Source organism: Melanostigma gelatinosum, assembly GCF_949748355.1.
Source record: "Melanostigma gelatinosum genome assembly, chromosome: 6".
Lineage (NCBI taxonomy): Eukaryota > Metazoa > Chordata > Actinopteri > Perciformes > Zoarcidae > Melanostigma > Melanostigma gelatinosum.
Window position 1 is genome coordinate 22,037,250 of NC_136639.1, and position 26,866 is coordinate 22,064,115.

Sequence of the window (26,866 nt, forward strand, 5' to 3'; positions counted from 1 at the left end):
TCTCTCTCTCTCTCTCTCTCTCTCAAGGAGAGTAGGGCTGTACATTGTTTAAACAAGGAGATGCACTTATGACTTCTGCTGACTAGTAGTTCTCTTGAATACCGATGTTGAATACACTTATTGTAAGTCGCTTTGGGTAAAAGCTAAAAATGACTGTAATGTAATTTGAGCCACCAGAGGGAGCTGAAAAAAGGCCTTATGTGATGTCACTTGAGGCACTTGATAACACCCATATCGCCAACCAAATTGTCAGCGGCCTATTTGCATTGTGGGTAATGTAGGTATCCACATAGTGACACAAAGAAGGATGCGTAGAGTCAAAAGACAGCAGGTGTGACACGTTTGTCTTTTCTTTTCCTCATTTAATAACCAAACACACTTATGCCACATATAGCCTGGTACAGGTGAAATCTAGATCCGCTGGTATTAATTGATATTCTGACAATTAGGTTACAGTACAGACGATGGTGTTGAGCTGAGTTAAATCCTTTTCACACACACACACTCACTAGCAAAGACAGCCGCAACAACCACTCTACTCCAATCAGTGATGAGTCCTCTCTGGATCAAGTTTGTACTTCTGCCTTGTATATTCTTCTTCCACTGATGGCTGGGTTCTCTCCTCTTCGTGGCGTTGACTACTGTTGCGGCGATGTCAAGAGTTTGACTGCAGCCACTCCGTGAGGGACGATCTGTCCGAGATGCTCAAAAGATCTGAGAGAAGTTTCTTCTTCTTCCTACAGATGAAGACACAGAAATGTTGTTGAAATTAAATATTGTAGACATTGTATATCCTCGTGTGAAATGAAATCCCTGTTCTTAACCACCGACCAGCAGCTCAATTCCTCTGTGTGCGATTATTGTGCTCAGCATGGCTTCCCTCCAACAAGACAAACATTTCATATAAGAAGGATTACATTGACAGAGCGGTATGGCTGTGTGTGTGTGTGTGTGTGTGTGTGTGTGTGTGTGTGTGTGTGTGTGTGTGTGTGTGTGTGTTGACAGATATTTCATATGGTGAGGATTACTTAGGAAGAGGCTTAAGCAGCACTCAACTCCCAGCAGTCTGTCTGTTACAGAGCGAGGAGATGCGGCGTGCAAATTTACAGAGATGGAAGACCGTATTTGGAGAAAATGCAATACGCTGACGCTTTGACGGTGCCGTATTCAGCTTCCTAACTCAATCGTAAGCGGGACACCTGTGCCTGGCAGTGTGTGATTCATCCTCATAGAAAAACCTTGTCTATGTCAGCATTTTAAAAATATAGATTTTCTCTTGCGTTCCCTATTGGTGTGCGCTTGTGCATTCCTCTTAATACTTGGAAAATGAAATTAGCCAAGGGAAAACATGATTTGGACCCAATTGGAAGAAAATATATGACAGATGTTTGACTCAAATGTACTCAAATTGGTTTTAATTAGCAATACCAGCACATTTATATTCATTACAATTGGATTACAACAAATTACGAACATTAATTTAAAATCAAAACAATAAAAAAAATCTGCTGAAGGAATATTTCACCGCGAACACAGCTAAACGAAAGTAGATATTGGCAGTGCACACTGCACTTTTCTGAGCCTTTTTTTTTAGCCATTTGGTAGTGAACGGACAGTCAAGAGGCGGTTATAGCTGCATCCCTTTAAGCCTCTGAAAGCATCTGAAATGAAGTCGACATCAAAACATTGTTAAAGTAAACTGAACAGGTTTTGCATGTCTCAGAATAGAAGAGGCCAATTTTCTTTTCTGTAGCAGTCGAGGAATTACGTAGCAGAAAACATCCTATCATAACAACAGGCTCTTAGGTCTGTCTCTCCTCCTCGGTCTGAGCTGCTGCAGTTATCTGTACCTAGCCCGATTATCCGGGAATATTGGTGCATTATCTGGTTCAGACGCGTTTAACACAACGATAAAATCAAGTTCAATTTAGTGTCGGTGGAGCAGTTTCCACTCTTTTCAACTGTCAAGCACCAGCTATATTGAAAAGCGTTCAAGAAACTCTCCAAAGGCACAGGAACTGATCAGAAGGTTTAAAGGAATACTCCAGGATTAAATATTAAACTCCCATAAAGTATTGGATTTGTGAGAGACGGATTAAAAAAGTAAACAAAAAATGAAAGCAGAGGCCGACGTAGGCTGACTCTTAGTCTGACTCTTAGTCTTTAATATGGGTCAAGCTCCACAAACATCCTGCATTTCCAAAAATGCATCTAGATAGTGTTTATGTAATAAGCTGCATTCAGACCGGAGTGAAAAACTCAGCCCCCATTCATTTGAATGAGGCCAGTCCGTGAAAACAGTGCCAATGCAAAGGGCTCTGGCAAAAAAAACCTAACAAAAACAGGGTCGCCCAGCAAAACAAATCAAATGTCCTATAAGCCAGCCTAAATTCACCCGATGATTGATGTCAGGCTATCTCGGTTTCTCCAAGGCTGATCCTCGCTCAAACACTCGTTAATTCGAACCAGACGATCAGGATAATTGCGCGTGTCCGTCGTACTTCGGAAGGGGGAAGCGTCGATCACCGAAACCATGATCTTCTAACAGTACAATGTTAAATAAAGTCAAAGAAAGAGCCTCTTTTTACTCCGCTGACGAGCAGGAGATGATCATGAACACATATGAGGATTCAAGACCGTAATCACGGCAAAGTCTAACACCGCTGCGAGGGCTAGACAAGAAGCACGGCAAAATATCTCAGACAAGTTAAATGCGTAAGTGTTGGGAAATGTATCGGCTCATTTTAAGTGCCTCATCACCCCAATCAATCAGATTATGTTTCTTTAAATGTGCCTGCTGGCAGTAGGCTGAATGAAATGCATCATCGAATGAGATCTTATAGCGAAAACAATTATCTCAACTCTTTCAGAATAAGTAGATAAAAACAAGCCCAAAGAGTATCTAACTGATACGACTTAATATGAGGATATATGTACTGTATGCCCTTATGTATCATGTAGCCTACTATATATGTGTATATACATGTATGTGTAGATTACCATATAGAACTAGGAGTTTGAATATGTGTGTGTGAATCTGTGTATGGGCGGATCAGTATGTATGTATGTATTATTATTCATCATCACAAATTCAATCAATTGAAGCAGTGAAAATAAATAGTGTGTGATTCTCTCTATTCTTATCATGAGTCCACCTCAATCATTTTCTACAATAATGATGTGCTGGTGTACTAATAACACTGTCACATCATTATGAGTGCTTTCAACCTCATGTATGCAACCAGCCATCAAGAGGACATGGGAGCAAGTAAACACTAAGCACACACAATTCAGAATGGTGAGTCAATACAATATGTGGCATGGTGATGTATTGAACACATCCATAAGTTTATTAAGTGCCAAATAAACTTTACGAACAGCACGGCATGCAGCGGCTTTCCCCATGTTCTCCGCATCGCAGACACTGTACAACAACGTACCACTCGCACAACAGCTCAAGGCTGCATCCAGTCTGTGAGACCGTCTGTCGGCTGCGGCGTGTGGTGTTCAATGTATGGCTCCAGAAGGTCTGTAAATAAATGATTCCTTGTCGGCAGAATCGATAGCACTCGTATAGGAAGTCATCATGATGTGTGTATCACTTTACATGCATTTCCGGAACTCCCGTATAACCCCCAGTATATGCGCAAGCGCATTAGACTACCGTATATGACAGGAGCTGCCATTGTTTCCGGGGGAGTGGCAGCTTATCCAGCTACCTTCAGTTAGCCTGCGCTGGAGCAGGTTCAAGCTTATGGATGTGTTGCTATGGTGATTTTGCCAAACTTGCTTCGTGGAACCGAAAAGCCTGACATATGTAATCTTATCCTGAAAATGATCCGGCTAACTCAGTTCGCCACGTACGAGGAACGGGGCCCAGGCGCTATCTTTACCATGTATTTGTTGACGTTGCATTGTGGCAGTTTACTTTGTAACGTCAACAGCATATTTTTCGACTGTTTACCTTGCGAAAGATCAAATAATTGCATAACTAATTGCTGTGCAGTGTTTTGGCGCCTGATGAGCCTTCAAATTCACAGATCCGTTCCTCAATCTGGACTTCCTGGAATTCACTGTCTCAGCGGCACCCTAAGAAACACCCCCCAAACAACACAGCCCCTTTGTGTTGTGTTAACGCAGCGCAGTTTTCAGTCTGTATGCCCACACTTGGGCCCTTCCCTGCCAGGTAAACTCCCACATCTTTCACAACTTTTGTTGTTTGTAACGCAGGCTTTACGTTATAAGTTCTGGAGAGCCACAGAATATATCATACAAATGTTTCTCACAGGCTGAGTTGTGCTGCCCATGACTAGCAAACTGATCTTTGTGTGTAAAATGAGTTACGTGCCCCTTTAATAAATGGTCACGGGGTAACATGCGTGTTCACCGTACCTCCTGGCGTTGACCGTGCTCTCCAGCTCTCTGGCTTTGCGTGCAGCAGTGTGTAGTATGTGGTCTGGGATGTCAGCCAATCGGGCAACATTCAGGCCGTAGCTCCGCCCTGCAGCTCCTTCAGTTAACTGGTAGAGGAAAGTGATGAACTCTGGCTGAACCTCTCCATCTGTCAGCATACACACACACACACACACACACACACACACACACACACACACACACACACACACACACACACACACACACACACACACACACACACACACACACACACACACACACACACACACACACACACACACACACACACACACACACACACACACATATATGTATATACATTAAAATCTACAACTGCCAAGAGATAATGGTTTACAAATTGCCAAAAGAAGATTGTTCTAGATTGACCAGCAAGGCAACAATCAAACCCCAAAAAATCTTTTTCATATGCGCACACAGACATACCGTCAGTGTCAGCGGCGATGTCAGGTTCATTGAGTAGGAAAGCCATGTGGTAGTTGGACACATGTTCAGGAAACGCCCGCTCGAGCTCACACAGAGGAGGGTAATGGGTCACAAACAGGGTGAGGGCTTTCACCTAAGAACAGGAAGGAGGAGAAAGAAGTGTTAACATTCTGATGCCGGGTCGAAAAAGCTGCCAGAGACTGTGTGTGCTAGGCTTTTCTAGATGTTAAGGATCAGGAAAACTGCAGATCAGCCAGGTGTGAATACGATCTGTGCATTGTGTGGACATTGGTGAGAAAATATCCAGCGCGGCTTTAGGAAGCAGTCGCTGCTCTATAGCAGCCTGCCAGAGAAACTCTTCACTTCTTGTGTCTCCGACGTCTCTCTGGTGGGTAAAAGTAAGAAAAGTAAGTACAGGCTGTACAGTAACATCGCTCGTGGTGACCCTCCACCTGCTGTGTTTGGTTTTTTACTGACAATAGATCTACCACCTTCCCACCTACTCACCAGCTTTGCAGAGTGCCTGTGAAAAAAATAGGATCTGATCGCAGTGTGCACAAAATGCAGGCAAGAAAATCATATCAAAACTGCAGTAAACGTTAAGGCACTGCCGTTGTACTTGTTATATTCATCTGTTGAACACACCCGGATGCTTATTGCATTTCATCAACACGGAGTCAGAGAGGTCCTGTTGATTGAATAATGATCACACATGAAAATCAATGAGCCAAGGTCCCATAAAACGCAGCGATGAAACAGAAACACTCTCATAAACAAGGTGAAGTCATTAACACAAGATAAACAAACCTGACGACACAATGACGATGCTTACATGCTGAAGTGTAGCGTAATGTTAGCATGTAACGCTTTAGCATGTCAGCATGCTAATATCTGCTAATTAGCACAAAGTACACCTAAGGCTGATGGGAATGTCATTAGGTTTAGTATGTTTATTAAAGTCACTGTGAGGAACTTTTCACTGCTTATGAAACTATTTAATACTGGTGCCTCTATATGACCTCCATAAGTAAACACTTTGCTTGGGGTCTTTCTAAAAGGACTCTGGAAAACACTACTGCTTTGGTCCACAGGGACTGCGAAAATCACACAAAATGAAAGTTCCTTGTAGTTGCTTTATATATTGCTATAAATATGTAAATATTTTTGACCTGATGACAGCATCAGTTATTACAGTTCATCTTGAGGAGGACATAAAGGTCTTTCTTAAACTACATGCCCTCCCATCCAGTTTTCGGAACCCATCGGGTATCAATCTGACGACGGATGAGCCTCTGGGGGCAAGGGGCTACATTTCTGTGGTTCCGGTGTAGCCACACGACTGTTTATCTCCATTCAACCAACGCCTGCTTTCACAGGATTGATCCATGCCACTCGGACTACAACCGGAAATGTCTTGACACAAGTCAGTGGTTTTCAACCTGGGGTTCGGGATCCCAACAAGGGGTCGTGAGATGACTGTTAGGGGCCGCCAGATAAGAACTAGGGCAGGAGATAATGAAAAACAAAATTCAGCTGCACAAAATGATTATGCATGTAGTCTGTTACGAGGGATCTTAAGTATATGTGGATTTATATTAATCATAGCGACCACTGTGATATTTCAGTGGAAGCTTTGACCTGCTGGTGGCACTGGAGGAAAAGTCAGCAAAGTCAATGGGATTCATCCTCTGGGTCCCATGAATGCGTGTTCAAAACATCATGGCCATCCCTCCAATAAGTGTTGAAATACTTCAAAAGGTGGACCAACCAACAGACAGACACTGTTATGCCATGAGAAAAAAAAAGAAAAATCTGCAAAGCCATTCGAATATAAAAAACAACAACAATATAATTATTATGAATCGTAAACATTGAGAACTTGATTCAATTCTACTAAACGTTTTTCTTTTCTTCTCTGTAAATAATAATCATATTATTTATTTTACGATTTCTTCAGCCTCATACAAAAGAGAGAAGTAGGCGGGAAAAAAAGAACAGAAAAGACCAAATGGTAGGTATCATAACAAATGTTGCATTATGTAACACCGTCTGTGTTGCCACAACTAAGCAAAAGTTGTCTCTGGAAAAACAAAGCGCATCTACAGCTACCGTACTTTGGCCCAGAGTCACTTAACCGCCTCCATACCCTGCAGTGTGCTGAGCTTTGTGGATATTACCCACCAGTGCAAACGCATACATGCAGTATTGATGAAATAAAGCTGGATTCAATATTTCAACGTCAGTATCAATAATCACTGTGTCTGATGATGACAGTATCGATAGCAAAGAGTGTGTGAGCTCCCGTGTTTTACATCATCGCAGCAGACAGGCGGCTGCAGAACTCGGCTGGCTCCGGGATCGTCGCGCTACCCGCTCGGTCTTAGAAAGGTCACCCGTCACGAGTAATACCTCCCACATGCCTTAAATAAAGACACACGGACCTGCACACCTGTATGGCTGCACATACAAACACACACACACATAAGCTACTTCAATCATTCCTGTCCACCTACACCGAAAAAAGCAGAGCGTGCTTCCTTGATAATATGCTGATTAGGCGCTAATGGCAGCTCATTACCAGACCACCCTGGGTGAGGTGACAGCCGTGTTCTGCAGAGCTTGACAATCTGATATCAGTGCAGAAACAATTAATCAATTAATCGTTTAGTCAGCAACCCGAAAATTCATCGGGGGCAATTTTGACGATCAGATAATTGTTTGAATTATGTAAAAACAATCAGCTGGTGGCAGAATCTATGATCTTGCACATCCATATCTATAGAGTGGGTTTGAGTGAATAAGCAGTTTAAAAACATTCTTTCCAGTTCAATTAAATAAACCTACATTTTAATTTAGTCTTGTCTGTACAGTTGGTTTATCAGAGATATTGAACTGAAAACATCTGACTGCTTTAGTATGAAACAACGCTGATGAGAGCTGTGCAACCATAGAACGTACATAGGAAGTAGACGTGGTCACCTTGACCTCACTTATTGGTTCGTGGACTGCCGTTTGAAGCCTTGAGTTTGAGAGGGTGGAGCTAAGAACACGCTGAAAAAGACATTTTTAGCCAACCAAAATGTTACAATTAACTTTCATGAACTGATAACACACTGTGAAAGGGTTAAAGTTGTAAACTTTAGGACCGGACAGTGCAATCACAAGGTAGCCCCTCCCTAAAACAAACCCTGTTTTATGGTCTCTCTGACTCTAAATAAACCATCATTTACTAAATGTATTACTAGCATTGAAGAAGACTTGAAACTAGAGATTGAGAACATGAACCCATGTTTACTGAGGTAATGAATCAAGAGAGAAGTAGTCATTTCCTCATAGACTTCTATACGAACAGACTTCTTTTTGAAACAAGTAGAGTCGCCCCCTGCTGGCTATTAGGAAGACTGCAAGTTCAAGACACTTCCATATTGGCTTCACTTCTCAGAACCGGAGGTTGCCGATTGTGTGAGACTGACCCGAAACACTAACTCTGCAGGCCAGAAAAACAAAACAATGAGCTGAAAGACATTAAACGTCTCTGTAGGCTGGTGGGGAACTGAAGGGTCAATTGATAATTCTCTGCCGGTTTGCCTCTAAAAAGCAACACCTCGTCATTTGATCTGATGTTAATTAAAAGATTTGTGAAGTTACGTTAATTGATTTGGAAAAGAAAAAAATAGCTGGAGCCCTAGAAGAAACGGGAGCCCTAGAAGAAACGTTACTGAAGGCCTAGTGACCGTCTGTTGAGATATGATCCAGGTTTAATGGTGTGTGTGATTTAAAATTTCCCAATTATGATATAGACGAAAACATAAGATTGGGGTTGAGTCTGGGACTTGAAAAAGCAGAAATATCTATAAATGTCCACTCCTAATGTAAGCTGAAATGTGCTGCATGTTTCTAAACAGATTCTTGGAGCGCTCAGACATTAAGGAGGCCTGTCCAGATGGGACAGGCTGTGTGTTCGGCTCACTTGAGGTTCAAATAGAAACAGCATGTCTGACAGACATGACTGCCGATCGGCCACATGCCCGCGGATAACACTTTCCCTGCATTGTGTCACCTCGTCCACCTCCTCCTCTCCTGTAATACGTCTCAAATTGGTGTCAGTTTCACTGTACACCTGTAGAGATGCGTTGTCAAAGTGTATGTGCGCATGCAAGTGTGCTTTCCACCCGGTGATCCGATCCCGAGGAAAAGGGCCGGAGGGGTCAACACCACTATTGTCGTCTCTCTGTCTTGTTCCTTCTCTCTATCCAATGAGACACAAATCTAATTCCGACTCAAGTCAACACCCTCTGTTCTCTCGCCTCACAACTAACAAGGCTCTCGCTGAGATGCTGCGTGCGTGGGTGCGTGCGTGTGTCACCAGACCTTTGACTTCGGCTGCGAGTCAATCTCGTTCTCTCCCTGGCCGAAGTGATCTGAGTCAGGGTCAGTGACAGGTGCGCAGGTGATGGCCTTTCCTTTAGATACTGTGTTTGTAGGACTGACTGTTAAGGATGCCGACATGGACCAGCGCTTAAGGGCGCTTTCAGAGGGAAAAATTATACACTGGCTTTTTAGAAACAAATGTCACTTGTCCAATTATGTCCCCGTCCCTGAAAAAATCAGCTGGACGTGGTGCAGCATTTGTGCTTTTTCTGACCAGTAAGGGTGAATGAGAAACATTTATTTTGCATCCATTTATGTGAAATTTTAGGCTCCACGCTTGGCACAAAGGACACATCTGATAAATTGCCTCAAGTGATGTCACTAGAGTCAGCATCAGTTGGGATTTAATATTCCCAGTTTAAAAATGAAAAAGATCTAATATTAGTTATATATGGTAAAATGATTACAATGATTGTTAAAATAGTTGGCCAATTCAAATATGTTAAGGGAAGTAGGTCTGCTGGCATGACTATGCAAGTAAAGAATAATATTTTAAATGGTCAGCATCCCTTGTTATACAGCTGTAAGAATAGAACACACGGCCATATACAACGTTTTATATGTTGAGGCGACATTAATGAAGTATAATCAGTAAAGTTTGATGGTCAGTTGATGCGGCACAGTAATCTATTTCACAGGGCAGAGCTGGAATCCTAAGTAGCAAGAGAAGCGAAAACTGCTTGAATTTACAATTTGTTTTAATTTGATGAGTAAAATATATCTCCTCCTCCGCCTAGTTTGCTCATTTTTGATAACTGGTGTAAGATGATAAATAAAAAAAACAGATGTATATATTGCAACGTCATTTTTTGCTGGTCAGTCAGTTTTTGCCTTCATGGAGGTCTCGATCGGCGGAGTTTGGAGTCGAATTTTGAGTTTTATTGGATTGGCAAATTTGGAAAATTTATTTCATCCCAATTAGTGGGAACAGGATGCTCTTCTCTGTTTGTTGTTCAACAAGTGGGAAAAAGGACACCGAACAGATTTAACAATTTGATTTAGAGAACTTGCACTTTTTCAGTCACACAACAGTCAGTGTTAGAAAGTAAGTTCTGAGAAGAAAGCAGGCAAGCTGTGCCCGTGTCAGCATTAAGAGAACTATTGTTTAGACTTCTGACTAACTTGTCCTTATTCATGTCAGAATCACAAATCAAGGGGCTGACACGAATAGTTGATTTTTTTTATTCTGATTTAAATTATTGTTCACAGAATATGATGAGCGCGGAACACGATTTGCTGCTTTTAGGGTTTGATATGATTGTAATTGTAATATGTCTGGGCTGTTAACTCTCGGTCGAACACTATAAGCAGCAAAACATCTGGAATCTGGGAAATTATAATGGGCATGTTTTACTGTTTGACATTGTTTTAGACAAAATAATGAATCAATAAATCTTGGAAAAAAATAAGCAGATGAATGGATAAAATAATCATTACTAGCAGCCCCATACAAATCACTCAATTTGGGTTTGTCAGACCCCAACGTTGAGTTCTATTAGAAGCAATATCACGTAGGAAAAGTTTATTTACCAATCTTTGCAGTCACAAAAAGAACACAGAATAAAATGAATATGACAATTGCCACATAATGTAAATGAACAAATGAATAATGAACCATTAACAACACTAATCTTGCCTGATGGATAGAGTTCAATTGAGTCTGTGACATCAACATGTCTCAAGGCATTTGAGTTCTTAGACCAAACCTATGTTTAAGTTTTGCCTAGCGACCACTTAACAAGAATTACCATCTACCCATCAAAGCTTATGGTCGTAGTGTGGACGCAAGTTATGAGCAACACAATCATTGTTTGTCTTTAGGATTTTTGAGATGCCTTTTAGAATTCATCTTCGCGCGGCCAAAGTGATGTCCCACCATCAGACACGGTCCTTTGCAGGGCTTCAGCTGAACATGCACATCCAACATTTTGTAACTACGTGGACGGGGATTGGCAGAAAAAAAAACAACATCGTTTCGGCGTCTGGTCCATTTCCTCCGTGTATACCAGCAGCGAATCTAGCAAGAAAACACACTGATAATCTACTGTGAAAGATATAAATGATATAGGTGCTTCTGATACATGAGAAAACATGCATGCTTGCCAATGTTCTTGTCTTTCTTCTCCTTCTCCCGTCTGGTCTTCTTAAGTTTCAATTCCCCCCGATCTCCTCAGAGCATATCTATGAACGAGGGATGGCCTCCACACAGCTCTCAACATGGAGAGGGCTATCAGCTAACGGGGCTAATAGCAGTACAAACACACATGTACGCGCACGCGCACGCGCACACACACACACACACACACACACACACAGAGAGGGAGAGCGACTTCATTCCCTGCTCACTGTATATAGCGTGTAAAGCAAATAGCTGTTTGATGCCGTATTAATGTTCTTGCCATAGCTCGAACAAATGACAAAGGAATGCCATCACACTGAGTTGAGAGGAAAGACTGACTGGCATTCTCCTCCGTGTGCCGCATTCGAGTACAGAGCAGAAAGAGAACAGTGCAGAGTCAGTGGAGCACACCCGGGTCTTGGCGGGAGCTTTGTGCATCAGCGTGAGCAAATCAGACCATTTACGCCCACGTGGAGCGATGCAAATGTACCCATTAGTGTGCAGCCAAAAGTGAGTTCTAGTGAGTCCAAGTGTAAAGCTGGGACTGATTCCGCCTGTTTATCGAGTTATTTTTACAGAGCAGTATCACAAAGATTATGCAGTCGCATGCAAGCCTGAGTCATGGTGCGAGCGATGTTTGGTGATGAGCTTAGTGTGAAACTAAATACAGGACCTGCTGTTGGCGTGAATAAAAGTGAGAGTCTGAGTGAGTCTGAGAGTGAGTAATGGCTAAAGAAGAGGACAGCGTGAGGTCACAGCTAGAAGCCGAGTCGTGTGCCGGTCGTGATTTCACCGGAAGTTTTTTTTTTGTGGTCCTCGCTCCTTCCTGATTTTCTCTTTCTTTTTCTCTTCCTGCGTCAAGGCTGTCTCTTTTATCGAGTGGTGTTATGAAAGCCATCTACATTATCAACTACCGCTCAGGTGAGTGCCGGGGGGGGCAGGGAAAGCGTCGTTACCATGACAACCGAGCCAAAGGAGGAGCAGTCTGACTCTTGACGCCAACAGTCGAGTCTGGCGAGGAGGAAGGAGAGGAGGACGGGGCAGAGGAGGACGAGTAGGAGGAAGAGGAGGGAGCGTGAAATACTGAGCGGGTCGCCCTGTACCGAGGAGGCCTCAGTACAGCAGAACTTCTTTTGTTTGTCTTTCCTTTAATAGCAAGGCTTCTCTGACAAATCAATGCTGTTATACAACAGGTAGTTAGAGAGCGTCCTCCTCCTGCCAGCAGCAGCTGCCTTCTGCTACTTACACATTTTCATTCTACGTTTTCCAGCAGGATTACACAACAACCACGATTCTGTCCAAAGATGAATGTGGAACTGTCTGAACATGGAAACTGGAAGGAGCTTTTCAAAGATAAATGTTTATTCGTCTGTATTTGAACGGGGGTAACTCAGTTTGGACCCTTTCTGACTGAGGCCTTGGAAAACAGAAAATAAACAAATACCAGCTCTCACATTGGATGCAGCTTGTACGCTTTGATCATCCAGAAGGCAGCAGTGGAGTACGTATACTTCAATGGTAAAACTCCAGAAACCCATCAATGGTATCCGTCACTGAGCTGCACCCTCTGGCTCATGCTTACACAACCGCCAGGAGGCCGCGAATATAGAATCAATGTTTTTTTTGTAGCTCACAAACAAGAGTTCCTCAAGTGCGAGATTACATTTCGTGCTCCCTGAGACCAGCGTGGACCATCTGCGTTGATAAATCCTTTGGCCCGAGAGAAGCGACAGCCCTGACGGCAGTAACACCAGCAGCTGCAGGATTTCCTCCGGGTGAAGCGAGCGCTTCCAGGATCCAATAATTAAAAGTTGGATTTGTCTAATCTTTAAAATTGCATCGTTCATATTTGTCTGTTTGACCTCAACTTGAACAGCCATATCAAGACAATTACAAAATCAGCCTACTATCACCTGAAGAATATATCAAGGATTAGAGGACTTATGTCTCAACAGGATTTGGAAAAACTTGTCCACGCATTTATCTTCAGCAGACTGGACTACTGTAACGGTGTGTTTACAGGTCTCTGTAAAAAGTCCGTCAGAAAGCTGCAGCTGATTCAGAACGCTGCAGCTCGAGTCCTCACTAAGACCAGGAGGGTGGATCACATCACTCCAGTTCTGATGTCTTTGCACTGGCTTCCTGTCCAACAAAGAATTGACTTTAAAATCCTGCTGTTGGTTTACAAAGCACTGAATGGTTTAGGGCCAAAACACATCTCTGATCTGCTGCTGCCTTTAATTGAACCACGTTCAATTAATATATTAATCAATTTCCTGCATTTCTGCATTTTACTACTGCATTTTATTTCTTACACTGTTCTTAATTGCTGTTAAATCTCCTTTTCTTTTGCCTTATGTTTTGATGCTTTTAATGGTTTTAAAAGGACTGCACAATATATCGCCATTTCCTCCGGGACCGAGTTCGTGCAAGGCGTACACTATAAAACGCAGATCGGCAGAGATCTTTTCCAGACGTGGTTTGTGTGCGAGTAATTGCAGAATTGCGGCAGTGTATGGTTGATTGCGTGCAGCGTAATGTCTCAGGGAGACATCGATTATTGTTTCAATGTATGTTTTAAATCTCCTTTACTTTTTACTACTGAATTTTATTTCATACACTGTTTCTTTAATTGTTTTTAAATTTCTCTTTTCATTTGCCTTATGTTTTGATGCTTTTAATGGTTTCATGTGAAGCACTTTGAATTACCTTGTTGTTGAAATGTGCTATACAAATAAAATTGCCTTGCCTTGTTAAGTCACAGAAGCGGCAGTGTTTTTAGTGGCTTCCGCTGTCACTGCAGGACACGCGGCATGTCAATTGACATGAAAAGTGACCGCATAGAAAAATAAAAAAAGAACAGGTAATAATAGATCATTACGGGATATTCTTTTATTTATTTATTTATTATATTCATCATATTTTAGTCTTCACAAACTCTTTCGAATAATTTGTCTCTTTTGCTGCTTCATTATGTTCACCAGCGAGTCCACCAGCTGCTGCAGGAAATTAAGTTGATAAGAGCCCCAAAAACCAAAACTAGGACCCAAAATAGGCTAAAAGACTCCACAGAACACAGAGTTCATTTCAGCAAGTGAAACTTTTCACATTACATGTGTGATTTGATCAATTGGGAGCAATGATTTGATCAGTGCATCTTTTTTGGGGATTCTTTTTACTGACTTGTCAAAGTGTACAGAGACAGCAGATATAAATCTAAATGGTGTTGACAGGCAAATTAGAAAACATCCAAGGTGAACAAACTGGTTTTTACAGTATACAAAATTCAGGAGAAGTGTAAATAGCTTAGAAAATGAACAGCTGTGTGTCCTAATTGTTGCCACAACCTCAAACATGCAGCCCCATGTCAAACTGTAAGAATGGGTGTTCTGTGCTCATGGCATTGAGTGTTTGTTCAACACAAAGTTCAACACAAAGGGGACAACGATTGACTCGCCAATGTCTTAATGGTATCGATAACCCCGATAAACACCACGCTCCCCTCTCGTTCTCTCAGGGTACCACTGGTTTGTTGAAAATGGAGATACGCAACATTGTGAAACACCGAATGGGGCTCCTGATGGCACCAGTACACATAATCCCAGCAGAACGAACACAAACACATACACACACACACGCACACACACTCGCAGGAACACCGATTCCAAGCACTCGCAGCTGGAGAGCCCCACATGTCTCCAGCACTGCCTCGGCTGCTGGCTAAGATTGTACCCTTCTGCTTTCCGTACGCATCATTTTAACGACGGCTTCCAGAAGATAAGCAGGAAACTGATGATCAGACACCTACAGACACACATGGTCCACTGAGAGTGCAAAAGTGGACATTGGACAACCTGTCATCAGCTTCCATTATGTGAGTTTCAAATGAGGCATGCCGCAGCACAACATACGTCTTGAACACCTTGACACTAGGGCTCTCTCTCTCTCTCTCTGGTTCCATTGCAGCTTGCACTCCAACACATTATTAACATTATAGATCAAGATTGTCCACAATTCTGTTCAGTCTGTGAGAGCTGCTCTGCTGCCGAAACCCCTCTGGAGCCTCGTCTTCCTCTCTCTCTGCCAAACAAACCATCACGGCAGTCCGCAGAGCGCACAAGCGCATACGCACACGTGCATGAGCGCACGTACACACACACACACCTCTTTAAGCCATTAGCTTGATGGTTAATTTGGGCTGGTTTCAAGCAACAAGACGAATATGTGTGTTTGACAGGTATATCACACTAATTGTTACTCAATAGTCCCATCAGTGCCTTCCCTCTCGTTTCTCGTCTCTATTTCTTCTCTCTTTAAGTAGTTTTTTCCCCCATGTCAGCAGTACAGTGTCCTTTTACAAACACACACACACACACACACACACACACACACACACACACACACTTACATCTCTGATGAAGTACTCCAGGGTGGCATAGGCGATGGCGATCCCATCGTGGGTGCTCGTTCCCCGTCCCAGTTCATCGAGGATGACTAATGAACGTTCGGTTGCGCGAAAAATGATCTCCGAGGCTTCGGTGAGCTCTTCCATGAACGTACTGCGGCCTTTGTAAATGTTGTCCAAAGCCCCCATCCTGATGATCACACAAAAGGACAAAAGTGACAAGTCAGAGGTCAAAGGTGAAAGGGTGAGAGAGTTATGCACAATCATTTCAGTTTTTGAAATGGTGCGTCAGACTGATTGTGTTGTCCGTTTTCAGGGTTAAATTGAAAGTTTTCCGTCATACTTTGACCCCTTTTATCGCTTTAATTTTGAGCTCCTTTAACAGAAACAAAATTACATTTACAGATGACCTTGATGCAGTCATTGTTTGCATGCAACAAAGTTTTAGGTATCAGAAAGCTGTGGAACGTTTTGATAAACTCACCGATGTAAATAATGCGAGGGTGGATCATCTACATTTTAAAGCAACAGTACACGTTGCATGCAGTAAGAAATAAATTAAATGAACAATACGAAAGTGCCATTTTCAGATAAGTTGTGGTCATGAAGCACAAAACATTATTGTAAATACTAAAACACAGAACATTACTAGAAGGCCAGAATCATCTAATTATTTTGATTTGGGAATAATTTGTTTTCAGAATTCATGTCAATGCCTCGATTATAAAAATGCCACCTGTGGTTTGGATTCATTATTTTTTAGATTTTGTGTTTTTCTTCCACAAACTCAGTGAACCCGCTCCTCCTCTTCTCCTTCCACAACTACATACACACCGAGAAAAGAAGAGGTGAGATGGAAAAAGGAAGGGTGTGAACAAAGTGAGAGAAAGAAACTACAACACCGCAAGGTTCATTTTTCTAAACCAAGCAGAACAAGGAAGTCAACCTGCAGCTGCAGGGCGCGGTCACAGTCACAGTCTGACCTCCAGGCCTCAACATTACGCTCTTTTGAAGGGGCCACGTTCAATTCTCAACATTGTTTCCACGACTTGTGAAACTCTGCTTACAAACATGTCTTCTCTTCTGAGGTTAATTGCATTTAACATCCAGCCATTTGTCAAATTCCTCCAGGGTTTATTTTCCAACTAATCAGGATGTATCCTCATTCAGCCTGAACACGCAGATTAAAAAAATACTTTAAAAAAACAGGAAATAAAAAATGATTCTGCAACACTAACATGCCCCAAGAAATAATAAAAAAAAAAAAAAGAATAATCTTTCAGCGCCATCATTATTCGCTTTACATCCATTTTGTCGCAAACAGAACGGATGCAGACTTCCAAATGTTATTTGATGTCCATGAAACTCATCAATATCAACGTTCATTGAAACTAAAACCTTGATGTATTTTTTTTGGGCCACTTTGGGTTTTATCTTTGAACTGAGCAGGTGCTCCAGAAGGGGTAGCTGGACCAATGTGAACAAAATGATGTGGACGCCTCCCTCCAGAAGCGTCGACATTAATCTGCTGCTATAAACCTTTTACAGGAACAACACTTCCCACACAGCCGAGACGGCATGTAATGATAAGTATTGTTGATGATGTTGCACCGTCGCTGGAGGCAAAACTTTAAAGGCTATGGGTGACACAAGATCAAAAAGTGGAAGGAGACTACCTTGAACACTTTTGATGTTGCCAACCATCGAGCCCGCGTCAAAACATATCACCGATTACAGAGACACAATGACAACACGTTGAATTCTTTACACGCCTCACGGCCCGTTTGGAAGCACTGATACAGGCTGACAGACGGAGCTGGGACTCCAGCTGGTTCACAGATGCCCTGCCAGTCAGCTTCTTTTCCTCACCTCCAAATCTGTCTTTTTCCCGCCTTGGTTGTCCTTCAACATAGCGCCATGTTATCAATGAACCACCGACAGGAGCCCCCAGCACACCAGTTACCACGGTTACGCCGTGGTAACTGCCGCATTTCATTTGCCGCATTTCCGCATTTCATTTGCCAATTTATAGTTTGTGCGACGGCATGTATGCTAAGGCTCAGGGGCAATTATGAAAATCAGATCTATACTGCGTGGCAGGAAGGAAAGAGAGAATCGGACGAAAAGATGGAGCGGCCTTCACACCATTGATGAGTGGACGTACAGCAACAACACACACACACACACTCCACCAGCTGGCTGTCCCGCTGCTCTGCATCCAGGTCCTCGTTCCCGCCAAATAAACCGATCCTGAAAATAGAGTCATTCATCATCACCGGCTCACACCTCTCCGGAAAACACGATTAGCCACATTTCAAGTGTATTTCTGGAACTCAAAATTAATTTGTTGCTCTCAGATTGCCCAGTTATTTCATCACTCTATTCTAATCTATCAAAACTTCTTGTTTTTTGGCAAAAAAAACTAAACAAAATCAAAGCCCCCAAAGTGAAAAAAGTTACAGAGAGGAGCTGTGAATGGAGTTTAGTCTGGAGTACAGACAGAGAAGGTGGCTGAGCTGCATATTTTCCAAAAACACATTAACACCATTAGGTAATAATAACATGAGCCAAGAACATCACGCAAAGCTGTTTTTGATTGTTTCATGGTTGGATTTTGCCTTCAAAGCTTGACTTGTTTTATTGACAATTAGTTTTTCTTGTTGTACTCCGTGTACTGAAGCTAATTGATCAGCAAAACCAGTTATCTTATTTTCTGATATTTATGTTTGGTTCAGCCTTTGTTGCTCCACTGATCCTGTGTGAGTTTAAATTATGAGTTTATTTACTTTTTAAATGTCGCCTACAAGATGGCACAAGCACTCTGACGCTGCAGCGCCGCAACAACACCATTTAGGATGCGACGTTCTTCCACACCGCTGTAGCTGATGATGAATGAATGAATGGATTTTATTTATATAGCGCTTTTCACAGACAATAATATCACAAAGTGCTTAACAGAGCAGACATTTAAAAGCATAAAAAACACAATGTGACCCTAGGGTCAATAAATTATATACACAGAGAAAAGTAAAAAATAAAAAATGTAATAATAAAAAATTTAATAAAAATGTAAAACATATTTTAAGAGCAGGTCTAGGACATGGGTTTACTTTTACACAAACGCCAGCCTAAACAGGTGGGTTTTGAGCTGGCTTTTAAAAGTATCCACAGTATCTGCGAGGCGCAGAGTTGCAGGCAGAGCATTCCAGAGCCTCGGGGCCACTGCCTCAAAGGCTCGGTCACCACGGGTCTTAAATCGTGTGCGTGGGACTGACAGAAGACCTAGAGCATTTGACCTGAGAGTGCGGGCGGGTGAATAGGGGCGAAGTAGATCAGCTACATAAGCCGGAGCCTGACCGTGAAGTGCTCTGTAAGTGATGGTGAGAATTTTAAAGTGTATCCTAGATGCTACAGGAAGCCAGTGGAGAGATCGGAGTACGGGGGTGATGTGAGACCGTCGATTTGTCCTGGTGAGTAATCTTGCGGCAGCATTTTGGATGACCTGCAGACGGTTAAGAGCAGATACACTGAGTGATGTGAAAAGTGAGTTGCAGTAGTCAATGCGTGAAGAGATAAATGTGTGTATGATCATTTCTAATTCAGGTGTTGATACTACAGATCTCAGTTTACTGATATTTCTTAGATGGAAGAAACATGACCTGGACAGCTGCTCAACATGAGGGTCAAACGACATGGAGCGATCAAAGAAAATCCCAAGATTGCGCAGGTTGCAATGGGCAGCAGAGGAGAGTGGACTAATAATCTGCCTGATCATGGGGACAAACTCCTCTGGAGCAATAACTAGGACCTCCGTCTTAGAGTCGTTGAGTTGCAGGCAGTTTTCTGCCGTCCAGTCTCTGATGTCACACGGCGACCCGTAGGCCCCGACGCACTAACAACCGTTTGTGAGGTCTTTCTGGGTATGAGCCATGTTTCTGGGCCCCAAAAGAAAAGAGAGAAAAAATAAAATCTCACTGCATTTTCTGAGAGGAGGGGAGCTCGTGGAAGACTTTAGTAAAACACACATAATCACTGCTACGAGTCCATGGTCGATTAAAAGGTCCTTTTCAAAAACGCTGTTTTACATTCTGCTTCCTCTGGCTGTTTCCATAACAACCATGAAGGGATGGAAGAATGTGCTCTATAACCTTCAGGACTCAATGCCGGCAATAAAGCGCACACACACACACACACACACACACACACACTCTGTTGGTGTGCTGACAGGTCTCTGGCACCCACTGGGTTAATACATAAGAACATGCTTAAACCCTCGACAAACAAAAAAAAGACAATTGCACACATCTGCAAGCCATTAGGTCGAATGACATAGTGCAGCATAACGGAGGCCGTACAGCGTATTGGCCTGTGTTCCACACTAATATGTAGTCGGGGCTGGAAACACGGCATGCAGAGCTTACTGCTACTCTCATCATAATGAGAATAATCATCAGCACGGGGGGGGGGGGGGGGTCTTCTCCAACAAAGCCTCATTGTCTGAGGGTTTCTACGATACAGAGAGCTGCATCGTACAGAGCCATGGTGGAACAATAGAGCAGGCCTTGACTCTTCCATTTCTCACCCCCACCCCCACCCCCACCCCATCACACACTTCCTCCCGTGTGCTGAGGAAGCCAGTGGGATTAGAAGAGACTAGTACGAGTGTCAGTCCTAGAGATAAACCGGACCATGTCACAGACGATGAAGGTGAAACAAAACAAGGTGAATGAGGTGGGGGGGGGGGGTTTGTCTCCACCTGTGTCCTTATGTGTAGTTGGACCAATATGAAATAACCTGCAGCGATGAAGGTGCGTTTTGCTCCATCGCTGTTGTCATGGTCACTATCCTTGTCTTCCTGTCGAAAGCTAGAAAAAGTCACTCGGGTATCACTTCTTCAGTGTGTTTGTCCATCAATAAATAGCAAGAAACACTCTAGCTTCTTTTGTCACTTTTACATGAAGGACTGGATGTAGAAGAGAGCTTTTATGCATTGATGGGTTCTTATGAACCCGTTTTCAATGTGTCATTATTTATGGGTGTCATCTTCAATGTGCTTGCCAGGGAAAATAAACACACACACATTGGTGTCATCAAGAGACTATGAGCAAACTGGGTGCCTTTTTCTCTGCAGCTGCATCAAATGATTTTATTCATCTTGTGTTTCTGTGGCATCCACACTGCTTCATGGAGCCAATTCACAAGCTAGAGGATTCACAGTTAAGTGTCAGTTCATCACAATACAGAAAAAAACAAAACATATTTTCGAAGTTAACTCGCGCAGCTTTCAACAGTTTTGATTTAGAGTACTCCTTCGGAAGAAAGTAGACCCAATGAAAGCAGTTTACCGTGTGCTCTGTGGGCTGACCAGCGTTTCCGTTCTAGACTGAGATGTGGCTGTTAATGTAATTATTCAACGGAGAAACGGATTAAAACAACTGCTGCAGAGGAAGTCCCAGTGGAAATCTCTTCCAAATGATCTTTATTGAAAGTATCAAACAAGATTAAGACCACGTCAGTCAAAGATCCCACATGTTCACATACCTCTGCTCCCTCCGAAGATAATATTAAATAATAATAATAATAATGTTGAGTAGTCCAATAAGTTGATCAATGAATGAAAAAAATAAGCCCACAAAAACATTTAATTATAACTTGTGTACTTACACAACAAATACAAAGTCATATCCGACATCTCTTCACCAGGTTATATCTAGTGTCTCAAATTCATTCAATTGCTTTTTGTTTTTAATGTGATGCCTTAGTATGTAGAGGTTTGAATAATGAAATAGATTATCAACACTTTTTAATTGTATCTTTTGATGAGACTGCATTATATGATTTGTATAATTTCTTTTACTTACTTTGATATCATTGTGATAGTCATTCTCTGCATCGGTTAGTTGTTTCATCATGTCTATTTCTGGTGTGTTGTCCATTGAGAGTACCAGGTTTAAACAATCTGTTTTCACTATTCACCGTCCGGATGAAGACCTTCAGCTTTCTTGCATATCCATTGAATCGTTTATCAATGATGCAACATTCGTAGGTCATCAGTAAAGTGGCAACATTAAAGGAGCAATATAAGATATGCAGAGCATCTGGAATGTAAAGATATAGGGGAGTGTGTGTCGTAATCAGAGCTTCTCTGGGCTTTGTTGACATAGCTGGGCCGACCGCGCGTACTTTCAGTGCATGTGAGCGCTCCCCGCTGGCTGGCTCAAGGCCGCCGCTCTGCACCGCTCTCATACGGTGGCTACAGCTGATAACGACGGCGGCATCATGGAAGCGTAGCATCCACCCTCCAGCTCGCCCCTTCAGGTAAACACTGTCAGGCGCCACTTTGTTGAGAGCCGTTGAGAGGCAATCGAAATGCTCTCGATCCCGTGTTATGCAACTTTAAATCAGACCACCAAAGACAGATTTATATTTGTGTCCGTACCTGGTATAAATGCCGTCCAGCATGCCCAGGCGGGCCTCAGAGGCCGGGACGTAGGAGCCCATCTGAGCCATGACACAGATCAGGGCCACCTGGCGGATGTAGGAGCTCTTACCCCCCATATTAGGACCAGTGATTATCATAGTTCTCCTGCCATCGCCCTGTGAGAGAGGAGAGGGAGAGGAGAGAGAGGAGAGGAGGATAACAGTGACATAGACAGAAGGCGATGCGAGAGACCGAATAAGATATTTGCATGCTGTCCTGCACAGCTGAGGAGGTGGGTGGATTGAAAGCTTGGCTTCTCTTCCTATTGGCTTGTGCTTCTGTTGCAAAATGAACCTACACCCACTCCAGCACTGAGCGAGGAGGTGTGTGTGCGGTGCCATGCAAGTCCGTATGAGTGTGCATCGTGTGTGTATTTATGTGTGTGAGGGCTGTTACACATTTGTTTCAGAACTGCCTTCAATGAGCAAACGTTGTGTGTTTTGGCTCAACTTGTTGTTCGAAGCACTCTGAATGAGCCTGTGAGTGTGAGTGTGAGTGTGTGTGTGTGTGTGTGAGTGTGTGTGTGTGTGCGTGTACCTGTAGTTCAGTGAGGTTGGGCACATACTGGTTGTGCTCTCCCATCAGTAAGTCGATGGCAGGGTGTCTGCCGTCCCGGATCATAATCTGCCGCTCACCTTCACACACCTCTGGCCTGGACACAGAGAACACTCAGCAAGTTGGGCACATACACAACCAATTCAACACAAACACACACACACACACACACGTCTAGAAAAGGCATTATCATTGTGACTGACACCAAGGGCCCTGAAACTGACTCCCACCCCAGTATTGTGCAATGTGTTTATAATTTTCTCTTATTTACAGTCCAATATTGCAAATCTAATAAAAAAAACGATTTGACTGCTACATTTAAATGCAACACAATATCAATCAATCACTCAAACTAAAACACACATGACAAAATTGAAGAAAGAAAAAGAAGCAAAAAAGAATGAATAAACAGTGAACCATATATTGGAGAATAATATTGGCCAAATCAAGGAATAGTTTGGGAAATCCGTTTTTTGCAGAGTTAGATGAGAAGACTGGCGCAGTAACTTCCTGGCAACATACTAGAAACATACTCGACACCCGGGCCAAGAAATAGCCCGACACACACTGTGACCCCTCGTTAAACTACAACATGTTCTTTTTACTCTTCACAGCTTCAGACAGAGCCAGGCCAGCCGTCTCCCCCTGCTCCCAGTCTTTATGCTAAGCTAACCGGCTGTAGCTTCATGTTTAGCGTACAGACAGGAGTGGTATTGATCTTCTCGTCCAGCTCTTGGCAAGAACGCAAACGTGCAGTGCCCTTAATAATAATTAAAAAGGTACTCAAAGGCACTTTACATGGTAAAAACAGAAATAATAACAGCAATAAAACAAATGGCAGAGAGATGACATAACTAGCATCACAGGGTAAATGTCAAACTATTCCTTTAAAAAACATATTTACACGCAAGAGAAGTAGAGACATAAGGAGAGCAATGGCAAAACAGAAGATAGTGATTTAAAGAGGAGATAAACAGGGACTGCAGTACGAAGTCGTGGATGGATGTGAAGCTATGACAACAAATTGGACAATATAAAGGTGTGTGTGTGCGCATGTGTGTGTGGGGGAGAGATGTTGGCGTTTTGGCTGAGCACGCTGCGGAGCCCGGTGCACACTCCCACATACAGCCTGTCTGAGACTATAGGACACGACACAGGACACCCACACACACACGTTATTACACACACACACACACACGCGCGCACACACCAATATTTATGGTTATCATGAGAGGACATCACCTGCAATAGTCCCCTTGTTTAGCCACGTCAGCCAATGAAAAGAGACAGTCCATGGTTGCTAGGTGACGAATAGCCCTTTTCATGGTGTGATAGTGCTCCCCAAACTGGCTGCGGAGAGAGAGAGGAAAGAGATTTTGAAGTGTAAATTAAGGTAAGTGCACACTGTGTTCAGAGCAGACGACACTGACGGTCCACTCGACCAAAACAGACGGGCAGAGCTGAGAGCCGAGCAGGTATCTCTCAGAACCAGAGGCAGACATGTTTTTTGTGTGTGTGTGTGTGTGTGTGTGTGTCTGTGCGTGCGTGCGTGTCATACTCCAAAAAATTGGTCCACTCCCTCTGGCAGTCCAGCAGCAGCTGCTCTCGGAGCTGCAGCAGCTTCTTGTAGCGCTCCGCCAGGAAAGGAGAGTGATACCTGCTGACTGCCTTGGTGCTGCGAGGGGGGGGGGGGGGGGGGGGGGGATACAACAGGTTACAATATTATACTTCAACAAGTACTGAGACTGCCAGACAACAAATGTGAGTGGTTCCCAGCTTCTCATAGCACACGAGCAGTGAGTCCACGGAGCTCGTCGCTTTCTGAAAATGTATGCCGTCTTTCCATCGGAAACTAAAAGAGTAAAGTTGAGGACCGTAAAACCAGAAGTGCGGCTTTAAACCTTGACAGGATTAGTTCCATCACCAAATTACCTTGTAGTGTAGTTTAAATTCATAAAACACATTGACTTCCAGACGAGGGAACCAGAAATGCAAAACGCTCTCATTTCTGGGTTTTAGGACTTCATCTACCACTCTGTCCAGAAAGCATGTGAGATCATTTGATAAACGTGTAGCTGACTGTGCGTGCGTGCGTGCGTGTGCGTGTCCGTCCTGCAGCTGTGAGCTCACCTGCTGATTTTGACCCAGCCAGGTGGAACAGTGGACGACAGCGAGTTCTTCACCTCAATCAGAAACTGAGGGCACGGGAGGAAGACTTTGATAAATAAGACTGGAGCAGACGGACAAAACAATGCGTCAATCTTGATTAAAACTGACACACAACGATACGAGAAAACGCACGCGCAGACATCGGATCACCGCCGTGACTCACTCCTCCGCCCGAATCAAGCAATCAATCTCCTCCCTCCTGTCTTTCACTCTCAGCCTCAAACACACACACACACACACACACACACACACACACACACACACACACACACACACACACACACACACACACACACACACACACACACACACAGTGGGTACCTCCTGTCCAGAGACTGTGGTGTAGTCCAGCGCCGGGGCCTTCAGGGTCCGTCGGATTTCTTTGCGGTGGTCTTGAATCTGGCTGACGACGGCCTGGATCTGCTCCCTCCTTTCCCGCAGCACCGGGAAGCCGGACAGGTCTGAGAACAGTTCCGTCTTATTTCCTGTCCTACGCAAACACAGAACCGCAGAGTCCGAATGTGACAGCGGCTGGTAACAAATCGTAGTACACATCAGGGGGACACACACACACACACACACACACACACACACACACACACACAACACAGGACAGCTTCTGAGACAACCTGGTCAACCTACCTATTCAGGAGCAAAAACTTTTTGGGCCTCATTCTATGGTACTGTGGTGTGTTTTTGTGATCTTCACATAACTTGTTTCTAGATATGTCAATATGCAACACCAGCGATTGAATCCAAATGAATCCAAGGTAGAAGAGTCAGAGACACCAATATCTCCATCAGCAGATATGTATACGTTTTCAACTTGAGATATCTTTAACAAACCAACATTTTTCAATGTGTGTGCTCCCGGATCTACAGTATGGTCATGAAAAAATATGCTGCAAGTTCTCCACTTCTTAGTTTTGAGATGATGATAATACAGTACTATCACAGCAACTGAATCAGCAACACAGCTTTCCCAAAAACGGTTGTATTCTAAGTCTCCACGGTTACAAAAAAAAAAAAAAGAGTCAATAAATTGATCAACAAAACCATGATCAAGTTTTGATAATGGAGGCACACTGGCTGGTTGTTCGAATGTGATGATTCGCTGCCTTTCTAAGTCTTGTATCATTGCTAATAGAAACTATTTGGGCTCTGGAGTGTTTGGGCATTTTTCATTAGTTGGACATTTTATAGGCTGAACAATGAATCAGTTGATGTAAAAAAAAATAAAGAAATCAATAGTGTAATCTCACTGCATATCTGCCAGACCACAGTGAGTGTAAACAACAAAGCAATTTAAATGATGAAATGTTGACTTGATTGACCGCATTCTTTAGTAATAAACAACAATGACCACTCAGACAAAATCTATGACGAAGACATTGTGAGTAGATCTGCTTTAACAATGAATCATCACTTAATCAAGGTGTCTGGAGAGATCTGTTTTTGCATCCTCCCTCTCGTGCTGCTGGATACTCACTTGGCAGCCCTTTCATTGAGCACCTTGAGGTGGCTGTGAGCGGGAGCCAGCAGGTCGGGAGCGTCCAACAAGAGGTCTCGGAGCAGCGCAGAGCCGATCTGTGACTGGATAGCTGGGTGCAAGGCCTGCAGTTCACTTCCCAGTCGAGAAAGGCCGCTGCTAATGAGGTAAAACTCCTGTGTGGAAGACTGGAACACACAAAGACTTGATGAAGCGTAAAGGGTTGAGCAACAGCTGGTTGGGGTGGTGAGGGAAGATGCAATTGATCAGAAGGCGATGGCCGTGTTGTGTTACTGGGGTGTTCTGCAAACCAGCTAGATTAGGTCATTAAATCTCATGGCAGCCTAGCTTAAACAG

At 43.3% G+C, this 26,866-nt stretch overlaps 1 protein-coding gene across 1 annotated transcript in view; it reads right to left on the bottom strand.

The window, feature by feature from the left end:
• Nucleotides 1-376: 376 nt before the first annotated feature.
• msh3 (mutS homolog 3 (E. coli)) overlaps nucleotides 377-26,866 on the bottom strand; it is a 40,581-nt gene continuing 14,091 nt past the window's right edge. The window contains exons 14-24 of the mRNA XM_079270455.1: nucleotides 26,510-26,697; nucleotides 25,342-25,510; nucleotides 24,982-25,046; nucleotides 24,410-24,526; nucleotides 24,094-24,201; nucleotides 22,834-22,948; nucleotides 22,255-22,412; nucleotides 15,819-16,005; nucleotides 4,861-4,993; nucleotides 4,393-4,561; nucleotides 377-737 (exon numbers count right to left, since the gene is read on the bottom strand). Coding sequence (XP_079126581.1) covers nucleotides 656-737; nucleotides 4,393-4,561; nucleotides 4,861-4,993; nucleotides 15,819-16,005; nucleotides 22,255-22,412; nucleotides 22,834-22,948; nucleotides 24,094-24,201; nucleotides 24,410-24,526; nucleotides 24,982-25,046; nucleotides 25,342-25,510; nucleotides 26,510-26,697 — 1,491 coding nt within the window. The 3' untranslated portion in view covers nucleotides 377-655. The remainder of the gene's footprint in view (nucleotides 738-4,392; nucleotides 4,562-4,860; nucleotides 4,994-15,818; nucleotides 16,006-22,254; nucleotides 22,413-22,833; nucleotides 22,949-24,093; nucleotides 24,202-24,409; nucleotides 24,527-24,981; nucleotides 25,047-25,341; nucleotides 25,511-26,509; nucleotides 26,698-26,866) is intronic.